General features: G+C 39.0%; 1 protein-coding gene across 3 annotated transcripts in view; it reads left to right on the plus strand.

The window, feature by feature from the left end:
- The window catches only part of ATP8A2 (ATPase phospholipid transporting 8A2), a 355,523-nt gene that overhangs the window by 234,284 nt on the left and 98,720 nt on the right, over positions 1-22,519 (plus strand). For all 3 annotated transcript variants that reach the window (XR_012627702.1, XM_074859964.1, XM_074859965.1), the window contains 6 exons: positions 4,164-4,238; positions 6,857-6,979; positions 8,034-8,112; positions 11,423-11,484; positions 11,822-11,878; positions 17,014-17,121. Coding sequence is in view for 2 of the 3 variants with exons in the window: in XM_074859964.1 (XP_074716065.1) it covers positions 4,164-4,238; positions 6,857-6,979; positions 8,034-8,112; positions 11,423-11,484; positions 11,822-11,878; positions 17,014-17,121 (504 nt within the window). In the remaining variant the exon portion in view is untranslated. The remainder of the gene's footprint in view (positions 1-4,163; positions 4,239-6,856; positions 6,980-8,033; positions 8,113-11,422; positions 11,485-11,821; positions 11,879-17,013; positions 17,122-22,519) is intronic.

The following is a 22,519-nucleotide window of genomic DNA, read 5'->3' on the forward strand; positions in this document are numbered from 1 at the left end:
TCAGCCTTAGGTCTGAATTTCTTTACATTTAAATTGGGCCTCTTGTTCCTTGGGAGAAACATATATATTTTGTAGCAGAGTTACAAATAAGCTTTTCCAGCTTTTTGGCAGCCAGGTAACAGTTAAAGTGAAAAGGTTTCTTTTTTCCAGCCAGAAAAGTGCTTTAATAACTTTGGGTCTATTTGTTCATAGCAGTACTGGAGTTGAGCCCTGCAAACCCCTGGAGCTTGGCAAGCCAGGCAGACTTGGCAAGTCTTCCTACCAGCTTACCAAGTCTTGAGTCAAGCATGGATTGTTGCAATTTCAAATATATTTAGTATATTTTGTTAACAGGAATGTTGAGGTGCAGGGTTTTTTTGTTTTGTTGGTTTTTTTCTTTGACCTTAAACAATACCATACTCTCTACAAACAGCTGGTCTGTAAACCATGCATGACAATTTATGGCTTGTGTTAAATTCTAAATAAATCTGTATTTTATGCAGAGTATCTGATTTACTCTTGACATGAAGAAATTGAAGCAGTATACGACATTCTCTCTGTCAATTGGCATTTGATAATGTGAATCTCTGGAAAAGGCGAGCGTAGCCATTATTTTTCAGTGTGTCGTAACTTTTGCCCTCTGTTTGGAGCGTGTGGTACACACAGACTTGCGTAAGTGTTGGAAATGTTCTCAGTTCTAATTTTCACCTGTATGGATCCTGCCAAAAGAAAAATAGTTCCAATTTGGCTTTTGAAATATCAGAACATTGAACTTTCAGAATGTTAGTTCTTGCCCGTCTAAATCGTAGCAGCCTTGAAATAAGGAGATAACTTTTCTGTAGAAAAGTCTTTCAATGTTGAAAGACACGGCAGAAGACTAAAGATAGTGACATATAGATACCTATTTACTGCAGTCAGATGCATCCATCTCAATATTCTCCTTTAGTAATTGACTGATCTCAAGGTGGTTTTAGCAGGGTCTTCAACTGAATTCTGCATCACCCAGTTGTGCTAGGAACTTTGAGGAGAAGGATTTGTGTTGTTGAAGGGGTATTTTTCAGTTTGACAGTCTGCTGCTTTGTAAGGCACCTTAAGAGCTTTGCTTTTTCCAAGTTTTATATGATTGTATCTTCACTTCATTACTACTAATATTTTTGTTAGGAAATGTGAATCTAAGATGTTAGGTTTGCCTGGTTTGGGGCTGCTCTTTTAGCCATGGGCCAGCTACACAAAGCCTGGCTGCTTTGTTTTACCCTCTCAGTGGAAAATCAGAAATGTCTGTTGCTGGAGGACTAGTTGTGGGCAGCTATGGTTTCAGAAAGCAATGGTTTCCTAAGTAGCATGAGCCAATGTCATAAAAGGCCTCAACATTTGCTACCAAACCTTTGAAGTTTGCTTTGCCCAGTGGGATCTAGAAAACTGAGCAGAGCACAGGCTGAGGTTGCCAGCTAGGCAGGCAAGCTTCTGATTTGTGAGCTATTTATGTTTTCTAGGATTGCTGCCCTCATTCATAGCTGCAATTAATTGCAAGAAGCCTGGAGATGATAAATGCCTAGATGGCCATTGCTAAATATCTGGGAGTATGCTTGTTTAAAGCCCTGTTTTTTTCTAGGAGAAGAAACCCTCAAGTTCCTGACAGCCCCAAATTAATTGTGGGGTTTTTTGGGACCTCAGGCTTTGCACCCAGTATCTATTATACCCTTCATTTGAAGAGCTGAGGTATACAGATGGTTGTAACACTCAAAAGTGTGAGATTGGCCAGTATGCTACTTTGGGCCATTAATTGAGTCTCTAGAGCGAGATTTAAAGCACAGTTATTCAAGGTATCAATAAAGTAGAAGTGAGGACAAAAGTTGGGATGTAGAATGTGTCTTCCTTCTGCCCTTTATTTGGACAGAGCTGGACAAGTGAACACTTAAATGCTTATTTAAATTAAATTAATGCATGATTGACAATGTGAAAGAAAGAGGAACGTGGAGAAGTATTTTGTAGTTTATACTAGGTTGATGCATTTCAGCTAAATGGAAATGAAACTGTTAGCTATTATGAAAGTTTACAAAGGCACTTCTAAACTACAAGCTGCAAGAAGGGCAGCAGGTATAGAAGAGCGCAAACTTCAGAATAATGTAGGGTGAAACAGAAACTCCCTACTAGAAAGAGCAGCTGAAGGTTTAAAAAACTGTAGGAAATAAGTTTACATAGCTGGCTTACTGTGCCAGGCGTATCTATAAGCAAGTGAGTTGAGATCAGTGTCATTGCTTCTCACTTGAACAGTGAGAGTGCATTGGAATGATCATCTATATCACCATTCTTGTTTAAAATTATAAATGTAGGAACAGCTGTAGAGGGTCAGAATAAGAGTTCAACTAACTTGGTCTCTGATCTTCTGTGAACAGTGGTAGTTCTCTGGCAAACTCATCTGGCCTCCAACTTTCCTTCCATCGTTTTTTTTCTAATTGCTTTTTGCATCTACAGCATCATCTGGCAGGCAGTTCCATAGATCAACCATGTATTGTGTGAAAATATTTCACTTTTTCTGTGTAGCCTGCTAATCTAATGTCTTGCAGCAGTTTGAACAGCTATTTGTTATTCTTGCTCATCTTGTAAATATTTTCATCTTCCCTTAAATTGCACTCTGTCCCATGCTGAGGAGTCCTAGTCTGTTCAGATATTGCATCTATGAGAACAGTTGTAGGTCTTGATGCAGTCTTGTTGTATTCTCTTGTCTTCTTTCCAAAGTAGTCTATATCCATTTTGGGTGGGAGCAGAGAAGAGATCAGATGACATACAGTTAACTAATTGTTATCTGAGGTGCTTTGCTAGAACACTAATACTGGGCAAGTGAGCCAGGGAATAATGATGCCAATAGGAGAGTGCTGCTATATATGAGTGACAGAATGGTGTCAGAAAAGATGCCTGGCTGTGAGTGCCATGGGCTCTCAGGCGTGAGAGGCCTGTTCCTCAGAAGGGAACAGGCGTGAACATCACTGGACTGCTCTGCAATACCTAGTGCATCCAGTGCAGTGTGTACCAGTAAATTAAAAGCAAGACAAAACCTGTTGAAAGGGGGTGGGGAGGGGGAGTGTTCCCACACACAATGTTGAATGAGTTTTGAACAAAGTTCCATGGTGCAGCGTGGATTTTAAAAGGGACTACAGCCCCAAATTCACATAAATCCTTTGTTATGATTCACGTGCAAACTGTTTCAGAATGCCCTTAAACTGCTGATTATTCTTCCAGTTTCCAATTTACTTGGGAAAAGATAGTTCTTTCCCTTCTTTCTTATATTTTTTCCTAAGCTTCTTTCAGTGCCCACTGAGTAAGCAACTTTGTTCCAACCTAGTAAAGCAGTTCTTGCTTACAAAAGCCGCTTAAACAAGATAAGAAATAGGCTCAAGGAAGGTAGGTCTAAGGAAATGCTGAAGAGTTTACCTATGCACTGCAGCTTACAGCAGTTTCCTGGGATTGCAGTGTTACAGAATCCCCTTGTTGGAAGGCAACTTGGAGGCCATCTAGTTCAACCTCTTGCTTAAAGTAGGATGAACACTAAATTCAAACCAGGTTGTTCAAGGGCTTGCTTACAAATTTGTAAACTTGTAAAAGCGTGGAGACTCTACAGCCTCTTTGAGCATCCTCTTTCAATGTTTAATTATTAAATTCATATTTTATTCAATAGTAGTGTTTACAACATGTGGACAATAAAGTTGTAATATAATTATGATCATGTAACTGATAATTTGGTATCACTGTAATTCTAGGACTGTAAAAATAGGGGACGGAAGTTCAGAGCATCCATCAAAGCACACTTACCTTGAAAATTCTGGTGTTTGCTGACCATGATGGAAAAAAGGTTGGCTTCTGGCTTCAGGCGTGTTAATTTGCCAGGAATAGGCATTTTGAAATCGGTTGAGGCCATTTATTTTTTTATAGTAATGATGCAAATACAGCAAATTGGTCCATCACCTGAGTATTTTATTTTAAATAATCAGCACTCTGGCAGTATTTAAAAATGTAAAACTTCAGAAGAGAATAGCTGCCTGGCACTGCTGAGAATTATTTTTAGAGCGTGGCAAGCTGCTGTCTCCACACGGTGGTCTGTGTTCCACATCCTTCTTCTCCACTGTAAATGAAAACATGTACTGCAATAGTAATCTAAAGCTTCTTGTAACTTGTCTTTGTTTCAGCTTTGGTTTGCTTTCGTTAATGGATTTTCTGGTCAGATCTTATTTGAGCGATGGTGCATTGGTCTGTATAATGTGGTAAGTACTACATGTTTTGACTTGATAGCGCTTGGGACTTGTATATTATTTTGCTGTGTCCCATTTCTCACAGGTAACCATCTTTGATGTATGTCAGAAAAAGTGAGTTCATTTGTAAAAGCCCTTTTGAATCCACTCTGAGGTAGATAAAATTCATTTTGGATGGTGTTTTTATTGAAAAAATAGATTTGGGAAAATTCATTAAAAATACATGTTTGGAATAATATAACCTCCATAAAACTCTGCAGCTTTTAGGTGGAATTTAATTTCCTCTTTGAAATCATCTTCAGTCTTTTGTACTGAATATTTTGCTGGCTGTTCGTGTTGAAAATAGATACAGAATCTTAAGAGTGTTGATTTTATTTTTCTCAGACTCTGTAACAGTTAGATGCCCAGAGAAGTGTTATGCAGATGATTTGGCTTGACTCATGCTACATTTAAGTACAGCACTTAGTAGCATTGCTGTGTCACCAGCATTTTTCACTTGAACCAAGAAGTGATTTCTGATTTTCACCGTGCTCTGTGCCACATGACTTTACCAGTTCAATCAAAAATATTTAACACTGATTAAAGTCTGAAGGATCTCTGGGACCAAGTTCCATAGACCTGTGCTGGTGTTTTCAACAGTGTTACCTTTGTAATGTTACAGATGGTGTCTGGTGTTACAGGCCTGGTGTCTGGATTTGTAAGCCATTAGGACACTTTGTCAGTGTTGAAAAATCCTTTGCATTTCTCTCTGGAGGGAGGAAATTTAATTTTTTTCTTTAAGAAGGCTCATTCCAAATATATGGTAATACAGAGAAAGTCAGCAAGTTATCTCTATCACTGTGTAGTATTAATGGAAACACTTAACTTCTGTCACACTAATCTTAAAAACGATGGCACAAATGCTTATATTCCGTAAGATTTCATATTCTTTGTGGGAGACAGTTATTCAGGGATTTTCCACTCCCTTGATTCTCTTCGCCCTAATTTCCTGGCTGTTACTCAGTCTGTCATTGGTGTTTAGATATTTGCATCTATTATCTTTAAACCTGATTTGATGGATCTTCCTACCCTACATAAAACTTATGGATGAAACTCATCTTTTAGAATGAGTGAAGTAGAAATTAACCCTTGTTTTGTAAGGTCGGTATTTTCAAAAATTAGAACTGATCGCATGGACTCACAAAGAATCAAGTGCTTCCACAATTTGAAGGGGTTGGATTCTAAAGTGCACATTCTCTTCTGTGCAGATTAACCCTTTATTTCATTAGTAGTCTCATTAAAATATTAAGTGTAGGAAATCATAGTAACATTGTAATTCCTGCTTTTGCACTTCACACTGGAGGTTTACCTTCATAAACAAAAACATTAGAAGACTTACTTCAAGTGAGAATGTAAATGCCCCCAATGAACATGGGAAACCTGGGGAAATACCTGAAAGCTGTAGGAGAATATGCCCTTTTTTGGAATATGTTGGACCGGTCGTCTTAGTCTCAGTTCCTTACCCCAAGCCTGCTACCATTTTAACCATCAGGTTTATCACTTTATGAGCAAAAGCAGCACATCCCCAGTTGGATCTAGGGATGTAATTATTGATTCTCACTAGTCTCTAGTTCTCTGTGATGCTTTTTGTCTGCTCCCTGACTGCCAGCTCACTTCTGGTGGGCACCACAGCCGAACTTTTGCAAACATGCATAAATGCTAGAAACAGTTCATAATTTCATGCTCTTTCTTAACTTCGAGAACACGTCCCGAACTGTTAAAAATTTAGAAATTGTTTTTCTGATAAACTGTTAATGTAAAAGGAAGTGAATGAAGCTTAGTGTTCAGACATGCACACTGGGATTATTTTCACTCTGTGCCTTCACTGCAGACTGCAAGAAACATGGGTAACCAAGCTGGCTTTAAATGAGCTGCCTCAGATCCTGGAAACACTTTAAGAGCAGCAATGTGGGACTCAGCAGAGGCCAATTTACTCTGCTTCTGGCAAAATGTCCTGCTGCTTCTCCTGGAAAGCTTCCGAGGCTTGGTCATCTAAGCATCTGCCCATAGCACAGACGCATGCTGCCGTTAATTTGTTCCTATCAGTTCATGCCTGCCTGGAGAATCCCCAAAGTACTATAATACAGAATGGCCTTTGTTTTTCAGTAGATTTTTTTTTTTAATGTGATTTCCACATTTGCTTTGTCTGTAAACTTAGCTTTGGTTAAGCATATTACATACATATTTAATTATGGCCACAACTGCAGCTATATTTGAACCCATTCCCACAAGGCTTTTTTCAGAAAGTACATGTTGTCTTTCCTTTGCAGTATGATGTGTTTTATCCTCACTAGACTAGCTGGTACATCAGAAACTAATGTTGCTTAACTTCTTGGTTTAAGTTAATTGGTTAATAGTACAAATTTTCTTTCATGTTTCTTTTGTTCAGAAGTCAGTGAGAGTTATGAATTACTGAAATTCATGTTTGGACTTGTTTGGACATTTGAATATTATGTCAAATAATATGCTAGTTGGTAATAACTCTTCACTGAAGTCTGTGGGAATTTTGCTATTGTCTAGATACTGAAATATTATCTGAGATGCACTTAAAACTAATAGCTGCTTTTAATTAGTATTTGCTTTCCTTGCAGATTTTCACAGCGCTGCCACCCTTTACTCTGGGAATTTTTGAACGATCGTGTACTCAAGATAGCATGCTTAGATTTCCACAGTTATACAAAATTACTCAAAATGCAGATGGGTTCAACACAAGGGTAAGGGAAAATCTGTTTCTTTAAGAATAACCATAAGCATTCTTATTTTTCAGGTCCTTCTTGTTTTAAAATAACTTATTTCCCACTGTCACTTCTGCTTTGTGCTAGCCACTGAGATCAAGATTGTTCTGCCTCACAGTTCTTTTCAAGGGACTACATTTATGTTAAAAAAGCAGCCCTTCTTTTTCAATAAGGATTTTCTGCTATGGCTTCAACTGAAACTGGTCCTAAAAGAACCACAAACTTTGATTCAAAGTAGGATTTGTATCCAAGTATGATTTTTCAATTCACAATTACAGATATATGGTGAGTTTACCACTTTCATAAGAACTGGATAACATCACCTGGATTTTATTTAATATGCAATTGTCATAATGCTGTCTACTAGGGGGCTTTTTCACAATTAGTATAGCTCTATTCTCATAGTTCTTTTGGAAAATAAAATTTGAATTGGTTTATTTGGACTTTGAGTTTTGAAGAACACATTTTACTTCATTTTACTATTTAAATGCTGGAAAATGCCAGCATTTGGAATTCTGTCTTTGTTGTATAACAGGCACATCTAAATGTACTTCTGATTCAAGGAAGCTGTACGATTGATTTTTTTTTTTTTTTTTTTGAAAGGAAGTTGTAGAGTACATAAAGCTCTAGTTTGTGCAAAACAGTATTATCTCTAAGGTAAAAATTGTGGGGCACAAAGTATTTGCCTGTTTAAAAGAACATTTCATAGTACTGAATTGATCTTTTAAAAATCATTCTTTGAGGTTATTAAAAAGCGGTGACTTCATCTGCTGTATGGTGATAAAGATCTTAAATTGCAAGCATGCTTGCCTATTATATTTTAAGTTGTTAGAACAAAATGATCCAACTGGACCAGTGTTTTCCTGTGAAAGAGCAGAAATTGTAGGAGGAAATAGATCCTGCAGAAGTTTAGGTATTTCACTTCAGGACAAACATTGTCTGACTCTAAATTACACAATGAAGTGTTTGTTAGCAGTTAGAGAGAGGTCAAGAGTTTTGGACTTCACTGATGACTTGGTTTGTTTTCCCTCAGGTTTTCTGGGGTCACTGTATCAATGCCCTCATCCATTCCATCATTCTCTTCTGGTTTCCACTGAAAGTGCTGGAGCATGGTAAGGGCTTCATTATTTCTTACATCAGTAACTGATGTTCAGCCTTACAGAGCCAGTGTGTTTGCAGAACGGGAGGTCGTGACAAGTCCCAAGAAAATAGTGCTGACAGACAGTTCAGTAGGCTGTAGCTGCTAAACTTGGATAGTTATCTAGTGGCTTTCAGAACTTACTCTAATTTAATATAATTATTGTTCATATAGTGACTTTAATACATGAAAAATTAAACTGCTGCTTTGCCAAAAAGTCTTACTCAGATACTGAATAATGTTCTATAAAATACCTTATTTTTTTTGGTGGTGGGTTGAGATCTCAACTGTTTACACAGCAGCTGCATTACAACCACTTGCTTTATATCTTGTTGGACCTTTCCCATTCCATAACACAATACTGTAAAACGTAGGATAAAATAGAGAGATTTCACTACTGTTGGAGTCTGTGGAAAAAATTAATTGGCTGGAATGGAAGTAGACCAGATCAAGAGTCAGAGATACTGCGGAAATTAGACTTTTTTTTTTGTACAAATTAGACTTACTAAGTTTCGCTTTCCATGAAAGGTAATGCAGCCACATGGTATTTCAGGGAACAGTAAATCCCATATGGTTCTTACCTAGCTTTACGATACAGTTGTGTGGACAGGAAGAAACATTGCACGTCTGTTCTTTTACTGTTGTAAGAAGTAGGACTAGATCAGATGAAAAATTTTGGGGTTAGCAGGGTGGGAATAATGCTTAGCTGAAATCATGAATTTTTCAAAACTGGAGCTTTTTTCTGGAAAACACTAATTTCAAGAAAACTTTCTCAGTTCCAGGATGGATTAATTGTGGAGGAGGTGAAAGAAAGTGGCAAGGGAGGAAAGATGAATGCTTCCATCAGAAGCATGATGGTAAAGATACTTATGGGAGGCAGGTTCATGTTTCCCTACCTGGCTGAGTAACATATCAGTAATGTATCCTCAATGGCAGCTTCATGTGCTGTCTGGTGGACCATACAAGAAAGTGACTTCCCTTTCTTCCATATGTGGGATGGGAGCTCGGTTCAGTTCTGGAGGAGAGGGGTTTTTATGGTTGATTGTTTTTTGTTTTGATTTGATGGGTTTTGTTGTTCTCTTTCACTATTTCTGGCGCATGTTAATCTTGAATAGCTCTTCTTTAAATCCAACTACGGAAATTTTAGGCTGATGGTGGTTGCAGTTAAAGAAAAATACAGGTTTTGTTTTAGTCTTCCATAAATGTTTTTCTAACTAATTTCTAAATAGATAATGTATTTTTAATTTCAGCAATTAAAATAGACTGGAATACTCACCTGCTCAAATGGTAACTTTTGGAGTTTCTTTCAATGGGTTGCTTAGTGTGCTTTCCAAAGAGGAGTGGATATTGAATTTTCCAGTTTCTTTGTATTTCCAAGTGAAAAAGGGATTTCAGTGGCAGAGACAGAAATGTGCCATTCACACTGGGATGTTTTTTAACCTCTTGAGTTCCTTAGAATGTGAAGTACATACAGTCCATGAATGGGCACTTGTGTAGCTTTAGAAACTAATGTTCACTGAGTGTCCTGCTGTTCTCATCAACAGAAATACCATTCCTTTCAGGACCGCTTAGCCTCCCAGAGTGGAAGGTCATGGAAATCACTGAAAAAAAGGCATTAACTTACTGCATTAAAATGTAACTTTAAAAAAACTGAGACTTACACCAAAAATCAGTCTATTACTTAAACGTGCACTGTGATGTTGCACTAGAGCAGTATACTGGCAGAGTCATTGCGTCAGTTTATTCTAGATCTAGCAAAACCGATATGTATTTGACATGCCTTTTTCTTAATGAACTGAGACTTCTGGCATCAGCAGGGTTCATTGGACATAGAAGGCTCAATTCTCTAGTGTTCTTCACCTTTTTTTATTCACACTAGAGCAAAGTGACTGTTAAAATTTGATGTGTATTTGTGAATGATGTGGTAAATGCCTGAAACTACAGTATACTGGAGGAGGAGTTGAGCTGATGGAGATGCCAGTGGCTAGGAACCAAACCAATTCCTAACCAAGCTGTCTCGGGCTTTAGCTCCTGTTGCAATGTTAGTGACTAGTCTGCTGCTGTTTCTTAGTAGTTGGGCTTCAGAAGAGAAAAGAATGCAGAAATATAGAACTAGCAACTTCTGGAAAATATTCACAACCTGTCAGTTCTCTGGAGACAACCACATGCAGCTGTTGTAGAAGAAAACCATACCAAGTAACTTGGGGTAACTGCACTGACTAAATATAGTCTTTTTACCTGTAAGCTATGCAGAGTCTTCACCACAGATGTCAGGGTGTCAGGGACTCTTCTCTATAGACTTAAAAACTTATCCTGGAGACCTATGTTATTGCAACACGGTTAACTAAGTGGATGACCCTAATTTAAGAATGTCAGATCCAGTTTTGCAAATAAATCTAGCAAAACAGTACTCTTGTAAGTAGAAGCACTCTGCGAGGCAGTATGTATTTAGGAACAGGTCCAAGGTTTTATCTTAAGCCTTTTTCATCCCTGCTGTTTGTGTATTTCTCTATCAGTTGTCTTAAAACCTGTGAAAATAGCAATATTTCTCGTGCTTGAGTAATTCTCGAAAGGTCCTGCAAGTACAAGTTCATTTGGCATTAGCGTCGCTGTCGAATGTGCTTTCATGGTGTTCCAGTTTTATTCAGCAAGGGCTAAGAAAGACTAAACAGACATTTGAAGTGTTGCCAAGATTGGCACTTTCAAATGATAGATTATCATGTATTTACCCTTGTGCACACTTGACTAGAGAAAGGGCGTGTGTAGACTGAATGCTGCTCAGTTACTGAATTAACCTTCAGTAAGATTTTAGATGTTACACGTGTCCTTTATAAATGAAACTCTTGCGGTTTTTCTTAAGTCAGCTCTATTTCACCACAAATCAGCTGGTGTTTTACAGGCTTTTTATTCACAGGCACAGCAAATAATGGGATTTGTTAGAGGTGTCAATAAATAGTACAGAACAGATAGCGATAGAAAAAGTGACACTAACATACTTCAGCTCTTACAGGCAAATACACATTAGGGTCTGGCAAACACTTCCCATTTTGCTAGGATGGCTTCTGGCAACCAGGACTGTGGATATACACTCTGAGCACTGTGTCCAAGGCCTGACGTAGCACAACTTCTGCTTTACCATTATCTCACAGCTTCTAAAAGTGCTCTTAGATGTTCTAAAAGGCAAGGTTGGGACCAGTTATTTTCTCCTGAAAATGTCTTTGATATTTCACCCATTCTTCTGATAAACTGACAACAAATGTGATAATTTTTCTTTTTTCTTTCAGATGCAGTATTCACAAATGGCCAGGGAATTGACTATTTATTTGTTGGAAACATAGTTTACACTGTAAGTTCATGTACTGTAGCAATTTTTGAATGGTAGAATTTCTTTACAGCTTTTCTGTACCCTCTAAAAATGGTGTAAACCAGAAGAAAGTGTACAAGCAAAATAAATTTATGCTGTATGCATGATTTTCCCCCTTCTTTTTTCATACCTTTTTTTTTCCAGAAATGCACCAACAATATCTTCTGCTCTGTCCTTCCCCCATCCCACACTGCCAAGGTCCTGGGCTGGTACCTAAATGGTAGTAACATTTTAGGTGTAAAGGGGATATTGGGCCCTGAACACCTGTGAATTTGAGTGTGTTATTACTGAAGTTCTTTTTTTTCTTCTTTCCTTGCAGTATGTTGTAGTCACTGTTTGTCTGAAAGCTGGTTTGGAAACAACTGCGTGGACTAGAGTAAGTACTTTTCAGTATCTTTTATTCTATTAGCACACTTTCCTCCCTAATGAGTACTAATACAGAAAAGTAGTACTAAAAATCATTTGAGGCTTCAGTGTTTTAATTGGATTTTTCATGTAAGGATAAACTGCTAAGCTCCATAACTACAGGATGTGAGAATGAACTTGTAGATCACACAATGTGTGATGAAAAGGGGCAGCCTGTCAGAAGTGGGAAGAGAACACTAAAAGTATATTGCCAACATCTCTAAAAACTTAAATGGATAAAATTTTGCATGAAATCAACATACTACTGTAATTGCTTAAGGAAATAGATCAAGAACATCATCTTTGTGCTCTGTAGCTCCTTTAAAAATGAATAGGGAAGGAAAGGTGTCTGCCCACACCTAAACAACTGGGTTTTGAAGACTTCTTTGAAGCTAGTAAAAAGCAGTAGTGACTTAACATTGGATGACATTTTTTTTGTTAAATGGTTATGTTGGTTCTTAGATTTGAGTCATTTATTTGCAATGAGTGAGTGCTCTGTTACTGGTAGGTGTCAGAATCTGGCAGGGCAATGACCTCCAAACAGTATGGGGGATAGGAGGGTTCCTATGTTGATGAACCTTCAACACCTTTCTCCCCTTCTTTCCCCCAGCCTGTCTGAAACACTAATCTTTTGATTTTGGTGGAGTCCCTGTTTCTCCACACCTATGAGATGCCTTGTGGGAATCTAGTTTTCATGATATCCTAAGACACTCTGCCCTCAAGACCAAGCTGTTTTGAGGACTCTCATGTTATTATTTTACCAGTTTCTTGGAGGAACTTGGCTTAAATCTTGTAACCTCTTTGCTTCTGTTAGTTGAAAAATGTTTTCTTTCATTCCTCAGAGAGGAATTGTTAAGATTAATGAGCTGATGTCTGTTCTGAATTTTAAAGATGAAATGCTATCTGTCTGGGTTATTTAATTATTGGGGAGATGCTAATATTCTCTGCCTCATTCTTTCATCTGAAAATAAAATCTGTTCTTTTTGTGCTGTTGCTTATGCATAAATTCTATGCAATTTTAAAATGCAAAAATACTTAAACAAATCCCTCATGCACTAGAAGAGGATATATCCAAGTCTGCATTGGAGGCATGTGAGCCTGTTTAGATCCTGTTATGTTGTGAATTATTTGATGGTTCTTCCTCTCTCCTCTTCCCTGGGTAATTGGTGTCTTTTTAGTCACTTGGGGATAATCACGATCCCCTCTTTTCTAAACCTTATTTTAAAAGATACCATAATGTTTAGTAGATCTCAGTGTTCTTTAACACTGGTGTTTTATAGAGAAATTATTAGGCACAGAAAAATTGTTGTGTTTAGTCAACTTTATTCTATATACACTTCTAATTCCTGTCCCATTGCTTGGATCAATGACTCTCATCATCTTGGAATCTGATGGTGGTTACAATTATTGTTTCAGCTGTGAGTGAATCAACACACAGAGAATCTTTAGGTTACTTGAAGAGTATTAAATGTACAACATTGAGTTAAGCCTCTTCTCCATCATCAAGTGGATTGGTTACATGCAATTTGTTCTTGAGAGAGGGGGACATGCTGCCACTTGGGAGAATGTGATGGGTGCAGCTGAAAGCTTTAAATAAATAACGCAGATTCAGAGTGGTTGGGAGCCTGGTATATCCAGTAGGTAGTGTGGGAAAAAAAGGCTGTAACATGATGTTTAACAAAATCTGCACGCTGGAGCTGTGTGGAGCAGCTTCATGTTACATGTTACCTATCTAAAACACTGCAGTAGGTTTTTTCCCAAACACTTACCACTTTCTTCACTGCTTTACCACACTATACAAACTATTCAGATAAATAGGATGCACAGGATAGCCATGCAGTGTGTCTGGTTCTTATATGAGAGCCTTCATTTTTCTGACTGCTTTGCGCATGAATTCTCCAGGGGTAAATGGCAGAGATCAGTGGAGAAGCAACAGTGCAAAGGTTGGTGGGGTGACTGTACAAGGAACATTTTTTAAGTAGGGCAAGGAGGGCTCTTCCTGAAAGCAGAAGCTCTTTTAAAGTTAGAGAAGGAATTCAGGCAGGCACAAGCCTCAGATGAAGAGGTGATTGGGACAATGTCATAGTTTGAGCTCAGAGGGCAACTGAGCACCATGCAGTCACTCACTTCCCCCTTACCCCCCAGCACTGAGGAGGAGGAAAGCAAAAGACCCAGAAACTTGAGATAAGGACAGGGAGGGAGGACCTTGTCCTTTAAGGCACAGGCAAAAACCAGACTGGTTAGGGGAAGAAAAAAAGAACATAAATTTAATACAGACACTAACAACAACAACACTTAACAGACAAGAGTAGGGCTGTGGGAAGCATTACCGTGTTTTGAAAACACCTTCCCCCCACCTTTCCCTCTTCCCAGGCTCAGCTTTGCTCCTGATATCTCTACCTTCTCCCCTCCAGCAGCTCAGGGGGTGGGGAATGGGGTGCGGTCAGTGCTGCTGCTTCTTCCACCTCGGGGCAGGGAAACTTCTGGCATTGCTCCCCTGTTCCAGCGCGGTTCCCCTCTCACAGGAGACAGTCCTCCACAAACCAACTCTGACATGAGTCACTCCCACAGGTGTGTGGGTCCTCCCAGTGCTGAACTACAACAGCGGGGCCTTCTTCCCACGGGGTCCCGGCCTTCCTCAGGCGCAGTTACCTGTCCCAGCGTGGGGCCCCCCACAGGCCACAAATCGGCATCTGCTCCACTGGTGACCCCCATGGGTGGCAGGAGGGTGGCCCTGCCATCTCACACAGGGTACAGGGGAATCTCTTCCCCGGCACACCTCGTCCCAGGTTCCCCTTCTTAAATACATTATCGCAGAGATGCAGCTAATTCGCCCAGTCTTGGTGCAGAGGTGGATCCGAGTCGGAGCTGGGGGAGCTTCGAGAAGCTTATTATGGGGACCACCGCTGTAGCCCCCTCCCCTGCTACCAAAAAACTCACACCACTGAAACCAGGACAGTCAGCCATGAGAAGAAGATAAAGACCACATAAAATGAGCAAAGTCTTTTCTGAGCTGGAAAGTGCAGGGTAAAGAGCTGCAAAACTCAAACTGTTGTACCAGTAGACTGGAAAGAAAAACAGGAGGGAGACAAAAATAATTACATCATTTCACTAGCATAAATACACCTACTACAAAATAAGACTATGGCTTACATTGGTTTCCCTGCTTGCTTTTATTTTCACTGGTTTTAATCATAAAGTCTGCAGGAGTTTACAGCTTGGAAGCATCAGTCCAAGCTGTCCTTAACCTTAGGTGCACTTGTTTGGATGGAGGGCTGTGGCTCAAGAGGTGTCTTGTCCTTTTGGGAAAGCAGTGCTGGTGCTGTTCTGTCATTGCATGGGGCTGGCTCTTCTTAAAGATGAATTTTTACAGCAGCCTTGCAGTACTTCACAGAATCATCTAGGTTGGAAAAGACCTTGAAGATCATCTAATCCAACCATTAACCTAACTACATTCTCAACTACACCATGTCCCTAAGCGCTATGTCAACCTGAAATTGTTCTTTGGGGAGCTGAGCACTACAGTTGCAGGGCTCAATCTTAGTCAAACTTGAGATGAATTGTTCCTAGTTTTCAGAAAAGCAAGTAGACTGAAGGGATAAAATTGCTCCCTTCAAGCATAAAAAAAAAAAAAAAGAATCCTTCTAGTGTTACTCACATTAAAACTGAATGAAAAACATGTGGTTTGTTTTCTAAATAAAGCAGTTGCTGGTCAGATCTGCTGGGTGACATAGAGTAAACAGCAAAACTTGAGAACAAATCTTCCTGCCCACTGTGTCTCTCCAGAAAAGGGCCTATCCTCTCTCCTGCTCAGCCCAGCAACTTTTAGGGTTGAACAAATTTCCAGCTTTCCAAGAGTGCCTAGAAGGGTGTTCTTTCCATCACCTCTGCCATTTTGCCCTATGAATGCTTCTACTGTAAGGCAGCTTCCAGTTGCTCCCAGCTATCTGCTGGTCTGCACTGGTGCTACAGACTCCTTGCTGGTTTGTTTTCACTGCCTGTGCTGGAGAAAGCTCAGTGCTTCCAGAGGAGGAGAAATCTTCAACTCCTTCCAGAAGTTCGTGTTTGTCTCTCAGTGGGCAGAACACAATACTCAGACACTTCTTCAGTTCTCAGACATACTATTCAAAAGGTCAGCAAATGCAATCATCATATAGAAAGTATAAAGCTGAGAACTAAACAAACACACTGTGTCCACCACAGCAACCAGTGTGTGAATTCATTCCCATGTTCCTAAACCCGTATGTAATTAGTAATTAAGATTTATGCAGGTACTTCTCTGAATTGGAGCCAAAGTCATCAGCCACAGGAGTTGCTAGCATCCAAAAAAGCTGGAGCCAATAATGAGCTCAGTTGCTTGTTACAACTGAAATTACTGATTCCATCCACTGCAGTGTAAAAGTAGAACAGCTTAAATCATCCTGAATAGCAAATAGTTTGGGTGTGTAGGAAAAATTACTTTCTTAAATGCAACTGAAATGAAATCTGTGCTGAACATGTTCTTGGTCACTTTAATACTACTTTTATTTACTCTTAACGAGACTACAGACTAAAGAACCAGTAAAGATGTAAACTGCATTGCATACCTGTAAATCACTTACAACACCTTTAAAATAAAAAAGCAAAGCTGATCAGTAGATATTGATTGTAATAGTGTATTACATGGCACTGAATCTTCAGCCATGAAAGGTGAGTGGTGCACATGGCTTCTATGCATACACTCTACCGTAAGGGATTTGTCCATGTGAACTTTAACCTGAGTCTTTGAAAATTTCTACCTTGCTCTGTGTGTTGAACCTGGCATGTGTATGACAGGAAGCAGGAACTAGATGAGAGAAATCGGAGTTCTAAGGAAAATCTGATGAGTTGTTGGAGCTCCAATTAAGACAGTTTGGCTGAGAAGACTCTCTGCCCTGTTGTGAGGCAAGATTAAAGAGGAGAACTGGTTTATGCTGTTTAAACACCCTTTGCTACTGGCTGAAAACCAAGAGCGGCAGACAGGCCTGAGTGAGACCAACAGACACCTGAACAGAGAAATATCTGTAGGTTAGGTGGATGGAGGAAGTGCCCTGTGTTGACTCTCCTTCTTTCCCTGCTCTTTGACAGTTCAGTCACCTGGCCGTCTGGGGAAGCATGCTGCTCTGGCTGGTGTTCTTCGGTGTCTACTCAGCCATCTGGCCCACGTTTCCCGTCGCACCAGACATGTTGGGGCAGGTCAGTATGAACACTTGGCTGCATGGTAAGCTGCTCAGCACAGCGCCCTGCTGTCGCCAGCACTGCTGCTTGCTGCTTCCTGAACACTCGCATAATGCTTGGAAAGGGATTATGCTCTAGTAAGAGTGCTTGTACTTCATTTTAACCTTTTTTTTTAAGTCCTGCATTCATTTTGCTTAATCTCCTCATTAAAAGAGCTCTTTTTCTCCCCAAAAGTGACATCATACATGATTATATGCGCTGTGGATACTATATGACAGTTCTCAGTTCACTTGGATAGCAGAGACTGGCTCTTTCATTAGTGCTTTCCTAGTGTGTTTGATAAAATGCCAGGTAGAAATTTAGCTTACTTGGTTTGGGGTTTTGGGTTTTTTATCGTGGGTTCTTTCTCTTCCATATATCCTGCTTTTCTATTGTTTCTTTTATTCCTGCATTCATTTAAATTAAACTGGAATTTACTTAAGAATAGGATGAGATGGTCAGAAGCAGAAGGGAAGCTGGTATGTTACTGGTGCCTTTACAGTACTAGAGGAATTTTGGATTTGTTCCTTCAGCTGAGTTCTAGGTGGCGGAATTTTCCCTTCGGTGTCATTATTTCAACCTGTGGTGAGAAGATTGAGTCACAAGCCTGTCAGAATCACTCAAGAGCCTTGTACGTATTTAAAATAAGGATTTACCATGAACAATGAAGGACTTAATAAATGTATGGTAAAAAGTTATTCTGTGGAAGTGGAACTGCTGTCAAAATGACCAGAAAAAAGTATTCTGTAGTAAGTTTAGAGTTTTCTTTAATGCAAAAATGCTGTTTATGATACAGAAGGAAGAAAACCAAGCTAAGAATTTTAACAAAGAATCTAAGTATATTTACCTCATGTCACCCTTGTGTACTAGAAAATGATAATAAAGCAAGCCATGTGTTGGCAAGCTAATTAGAGATTTTAGAGGTTACTCTCATGTTTGTACTCAGCAAGAGCAGTTGGGCATGATTCTGTTACTACTCTGGCGTAATACATACTTTATTATCTTGTACTAAAACACTGGGGATAATGGAGGCTATGGTAGATTATCATGGAGAGCTTTTTACAGCAGAGTGTGACACCTGACAGGCTGGGATCAGCAAATAAGTGACTGACAGACAAAATCTCAGTCCTCTGATAGTATTTCATGATGATCTTTGTGTGTTTCACAGCATATACAGCATCAGTATTTCTAATTCACATTTTTATTTATCTAGCAGAAATTTGAATTGAGTAATATGCAGAGCCGTGAACTACTTGTCCTCCACAGCAGACTTGTAGTGCTGCCATTAACGTGTCAGCCTTCTAAAACACAAACAATAAGGTGAAGTCACACAAGAAGGGTCAGACTATCAGCTTTAGCTTGGTGTTGCATTTTTTTCAAAAGTAGCTCAATTTTTTTTGAATTGCAACTGCAACAAAATTCATATCATGTTGGTCATCAACATTTGCTCTACCATAAACCACAGGTCTCGGAACAAAAGCTTCATGTTAATAAGGTTTTGGTTTTGCATGAATATGTTTTCAGAAAGTGTTTCTATTTAAACTTTGGTTTTATGCTCTGGTTTTCTGATATTATAACTTGAGAAGTAGTAATAATATCTTGCTGAGGTCAAAATAATGTAATATAGTCTTTTTTTAAATGGAGAACATACTTTGACTGGTTGAGTGTCTAGTCCGGTACTTGTGGAGCTGTGTCCCTGGGTCAGTAGTCATCAGTCAGAGATGTTAAGGATCATTCTAGAAAGACACTTTTTGAATACAAGCATTCAGAAGTTTTGTTGTATGGCTTTGAGGAGGGAGGGATAAGTACTATTCTATCACAGTTTTCTTGTGTTTTTGAGAGAACGAACAGTAGTGGAAGAGTGGATTTTTTTGTTTCCTTTATCCTTTTGTAAAATCAAGAAAAGCTCCCAAGGTGAAGGGAACTTGCTTACCACTTGCATTAACTTACACAAAGTCTCTTGAGTAATCAGTTGCTGTCATAAAACCAGCTCATGGTGAAATGAGCTGGGATCATGCTAGGCTCTAGTCAGCAAAATGAATTGCCTTGCTGCTCCCCAGATGTAACCTATTCCTTTACTCCTGCTATCGTCTTTTCTGCATTTACAAGTAATCACGGTATCTTAAAAGCTTTGTTTTGGTTTTAAATCTTGCTAGTGTGTTTATCTTCAAATAAACTGAACTCCAGAATATTTTAGATCCTCATAGTATGCAAATCCAATAGCACTTGAAGGGAGATGTTTTTAAGCATCTGTGCCAGCCGGGACTTTGTGCCATCAGTAGAAGGCATAGGAGGTGCAAAACATTTTATTCCGTCCATTCATCAAATGTCAGCATGGAGCCTTGCAGACTTTTAAGTATGTGAAAAGATGCTTTGTTTCTGCTGGGATTTATTAAACTGTTTTCACCACATATTTCTTTCTCTTGCCCATTACATCTTGAGCATTCTCTCAGGGAAAATAATACCATTTTTTTTCCTTCCTTGAGGGCAAAGGGAAGCAACTTAGTTACATGTTGATTCTTTGACATCAGAGAAGTTCTTCTGTTTCTACTACAGTGTTCATAATAGAATATATGTAACATAAGACAAAGCTGTGATAAAAATCTCAATAGTCCTTAATAGAAGTTTTCCAATAGTATGACATCTGGTACTTCGGAAATAAACTCTCTGACTGTTTTGGGAGAACCTTTTCAGACACAGAAATAATATTTTCTTTTAATAGTATCAGAAGCAATAATGTAAGACCAAGGAAGCCGTTTCATAGCTTTCCTGGGTATTTGTACTTTAAGAAAATTTTTTTGTATTTGCAGAGAACAGTGACACTGAGAAAAGTCAGTGCATATTCTTCTGCCTTGATTCTGGAGCCAGGATACTTGAATGGGAGCTGACAGTTTTTGAATGAAAACTTTCAGATGAAAGTATTTTGTACAGTATGTAAATCCTTTCTACCTTACAGTAGTTATGACTTACCACTACAGATTGTCGGAAACAAGTAGATGCCAATGTTTTTAAAAAGTGCTACCACTTCGATACTCATTGATTAAGAGGTAGTACACAAATGTGCTGCTCTAAGGATGTGATTGCCTTTTAAATTATTCTTTTCCTGAAATTTTGGGGCTTATGACTCATAACCCAGTGGTATTCTGTTGACCAGCACATTAACCGTACTCCTGCCGTTATTCAATCTTGGGTATTCTGTTTGCCTGGGGGATGGGGATTTGGTGCCCCAAAGGGGTAATAACACAAGCAATAACACTTGTGTTTATTGCTTGCATATGTCATACATGTTGTGTGAGTGAAATGCTGTTCATATTCTTTCTTGTATGGATTTCTTCATAGGAATTGTAGCATACTTGACATTTACAGCACTATTATTACTCTATATAGGATCAAAGTCTGTGTGCAAATATTGCCACCCATGCACATACCTAGATACCTGTACCTGAAAGCATGTGTATGTATACAAGAGGATGTTATATATGTGTATGAAAGTGTTCATGCTTTGAGTCTTGATCCAGACATGATCAAAGATGAAGAACGACAGATATTTTCCTTACCCACCCTGAGCTAAAATACTGTATTTTTAGTGTTTTAAGGGAGAGATGGGATGGCAGGGAAGGGTTGTTCCTGTTACCTCTCTGAAGCATGTTACTGGTTGTAGATGAAGAAAGTAATACTACTGCTCTGTGAATTTATTTTTTTTTTTTGCAATCTCTTTCATTTAATATAAATGTTCTGTTTTGTGTCTGCCTCATTAGTTGTTACTGTTAAGGAAATGTCTTTAGGAAGATTAGTATCAGTCTTATTCTTTCGGCCTGGAGGAGAAGAAGTAGAAGAGTGGGATTTTTAATCTGGTTTTGAGAGGTCATATGTTGTGGTTAATCCAAAGTACATGTTAGTAATTTCTAGGTTTTTACTCTTTTGCTTTGTGCTGTAGGTGGTCATATCTCAGAACTGAGGTTCAAGAATAATTTTGAGTTTGGAACCCGTTATTTTGATCTCAGGACAGCATTAGGAAGCCCTTTCTCATCTGAGGTCTCCAGCCTCCTCACAGTTGGACGTTTTGAAGTTGGAGCTGCTGCCCTTCCAGTTACTTTTGTACAACTGCAGTTGAGAGAAGATCTGTCAAAATCACAGTCCAAGTAATTGTTATACCACCAGGTCTGCTTCTGCATAGTGGAAACAGCTACATGTAAGAGCCACTTTCATAGCTGTAATGGCAGGTATGCTTTTTGTTTCCCTAGTGCTGCCCACTTTCTTGACAGAAGATACTTCTTTTCCAGCTAAACTGTCAAATTCTTGCTAGGTTATTTGTCTGCTTACGTAAAGATTTCAAGGCAGCCATGTGTCAGCTTCGCCTGGATTAAGGGTGCTTTTTAAAAGATCCCAGCATTTGAGATCTCTGGTTGATCCCATGTAATGTGACAGTAGGAGTACTTATTCATATTAATGGTTTGTCAGGAAGACATTTATTCCTCTTTTAGCAAAGCTTCCCGTTCTTCCCTATGTGTATACCATTAGCAAAACAAGTTCACCTTAGTTATTGCACTAAGTCATTGGGTTTGGTGGGCGGAAGGTGATCTACAGGCTCTGATAGACTCTGGTTGCATGGCCAGTTTTGTAGCTGGTTTTTGGTCGGAAGCTCTCAAGTCTTGTTAATTCAGTTCTTGCCAGAGCATGTGAGAAGACTTCACGGTTTGAAATACTTGGAAACAACACAAAACAAAACCAAAAACTCCTGGATAATAATTATTATTGCAATGTAATAAACAGGTTTCACATTACTGCTCTTTCAAATCCACACTGAAATACTGACAGCTTAACATACATTTTCATGTTTTCCAGAATATTTTTGCATTTGAATCTTTTTTCCAGAGGTCTCAGTTGTTGTTCTTTCTGGCTTCTCATATTTCCACAGTTTGGTGCTAGTTAGAAAGTTGGCTGTTCTGATGGTAGTTTGTTTGTCTGCAATCAGTTGCACATTACATTGTGGTGTCAGTGTTTTGGTTGATGGAAATGCTTCATCCAGCTGTTAGGCAGAAATCAGAGTTTGCCTGCAGATTGAGGTCCTTAATGCCTGCTGATCATGTTTGTTTTTATTATTATGCACAGCGGTCTCCATGGCACTTGATGTGGTTTTGGAACTTTTTCTGCAGTTTTGGACTAGCCTCTGAGCAGACAAATTAGACTAATGAAGCATGCATATATTTTTAAGAATCTGTTGAAGGAGTGGGTTTGTTGTTTTTATGAGCCACACATGGCTTTCAGAAATTAATCTCAGTTCTAGATCCCTGGTGTTGTGTTGTTCTGTCTCATACACAAGAAAGATGAAAAAATTGAGTTCAATGAAAGTAAATATTTTAATAACTCCTGTATG

Source organism: Strix uralensis, chromosome 2 (genome assembly GCF_047716275.1).
Source record: "Strix uralensis isolate ZFMK-TIS-50842 chromosome 2, bStrUra1, whole genome shotgun sequence".
Taxonomy (NCBI): domain Eukaryota; kingdom Metazoa; phylum Chordata; class Aves; order Strigiformes; family Strigidae; genus Strix; species Strix uralensis.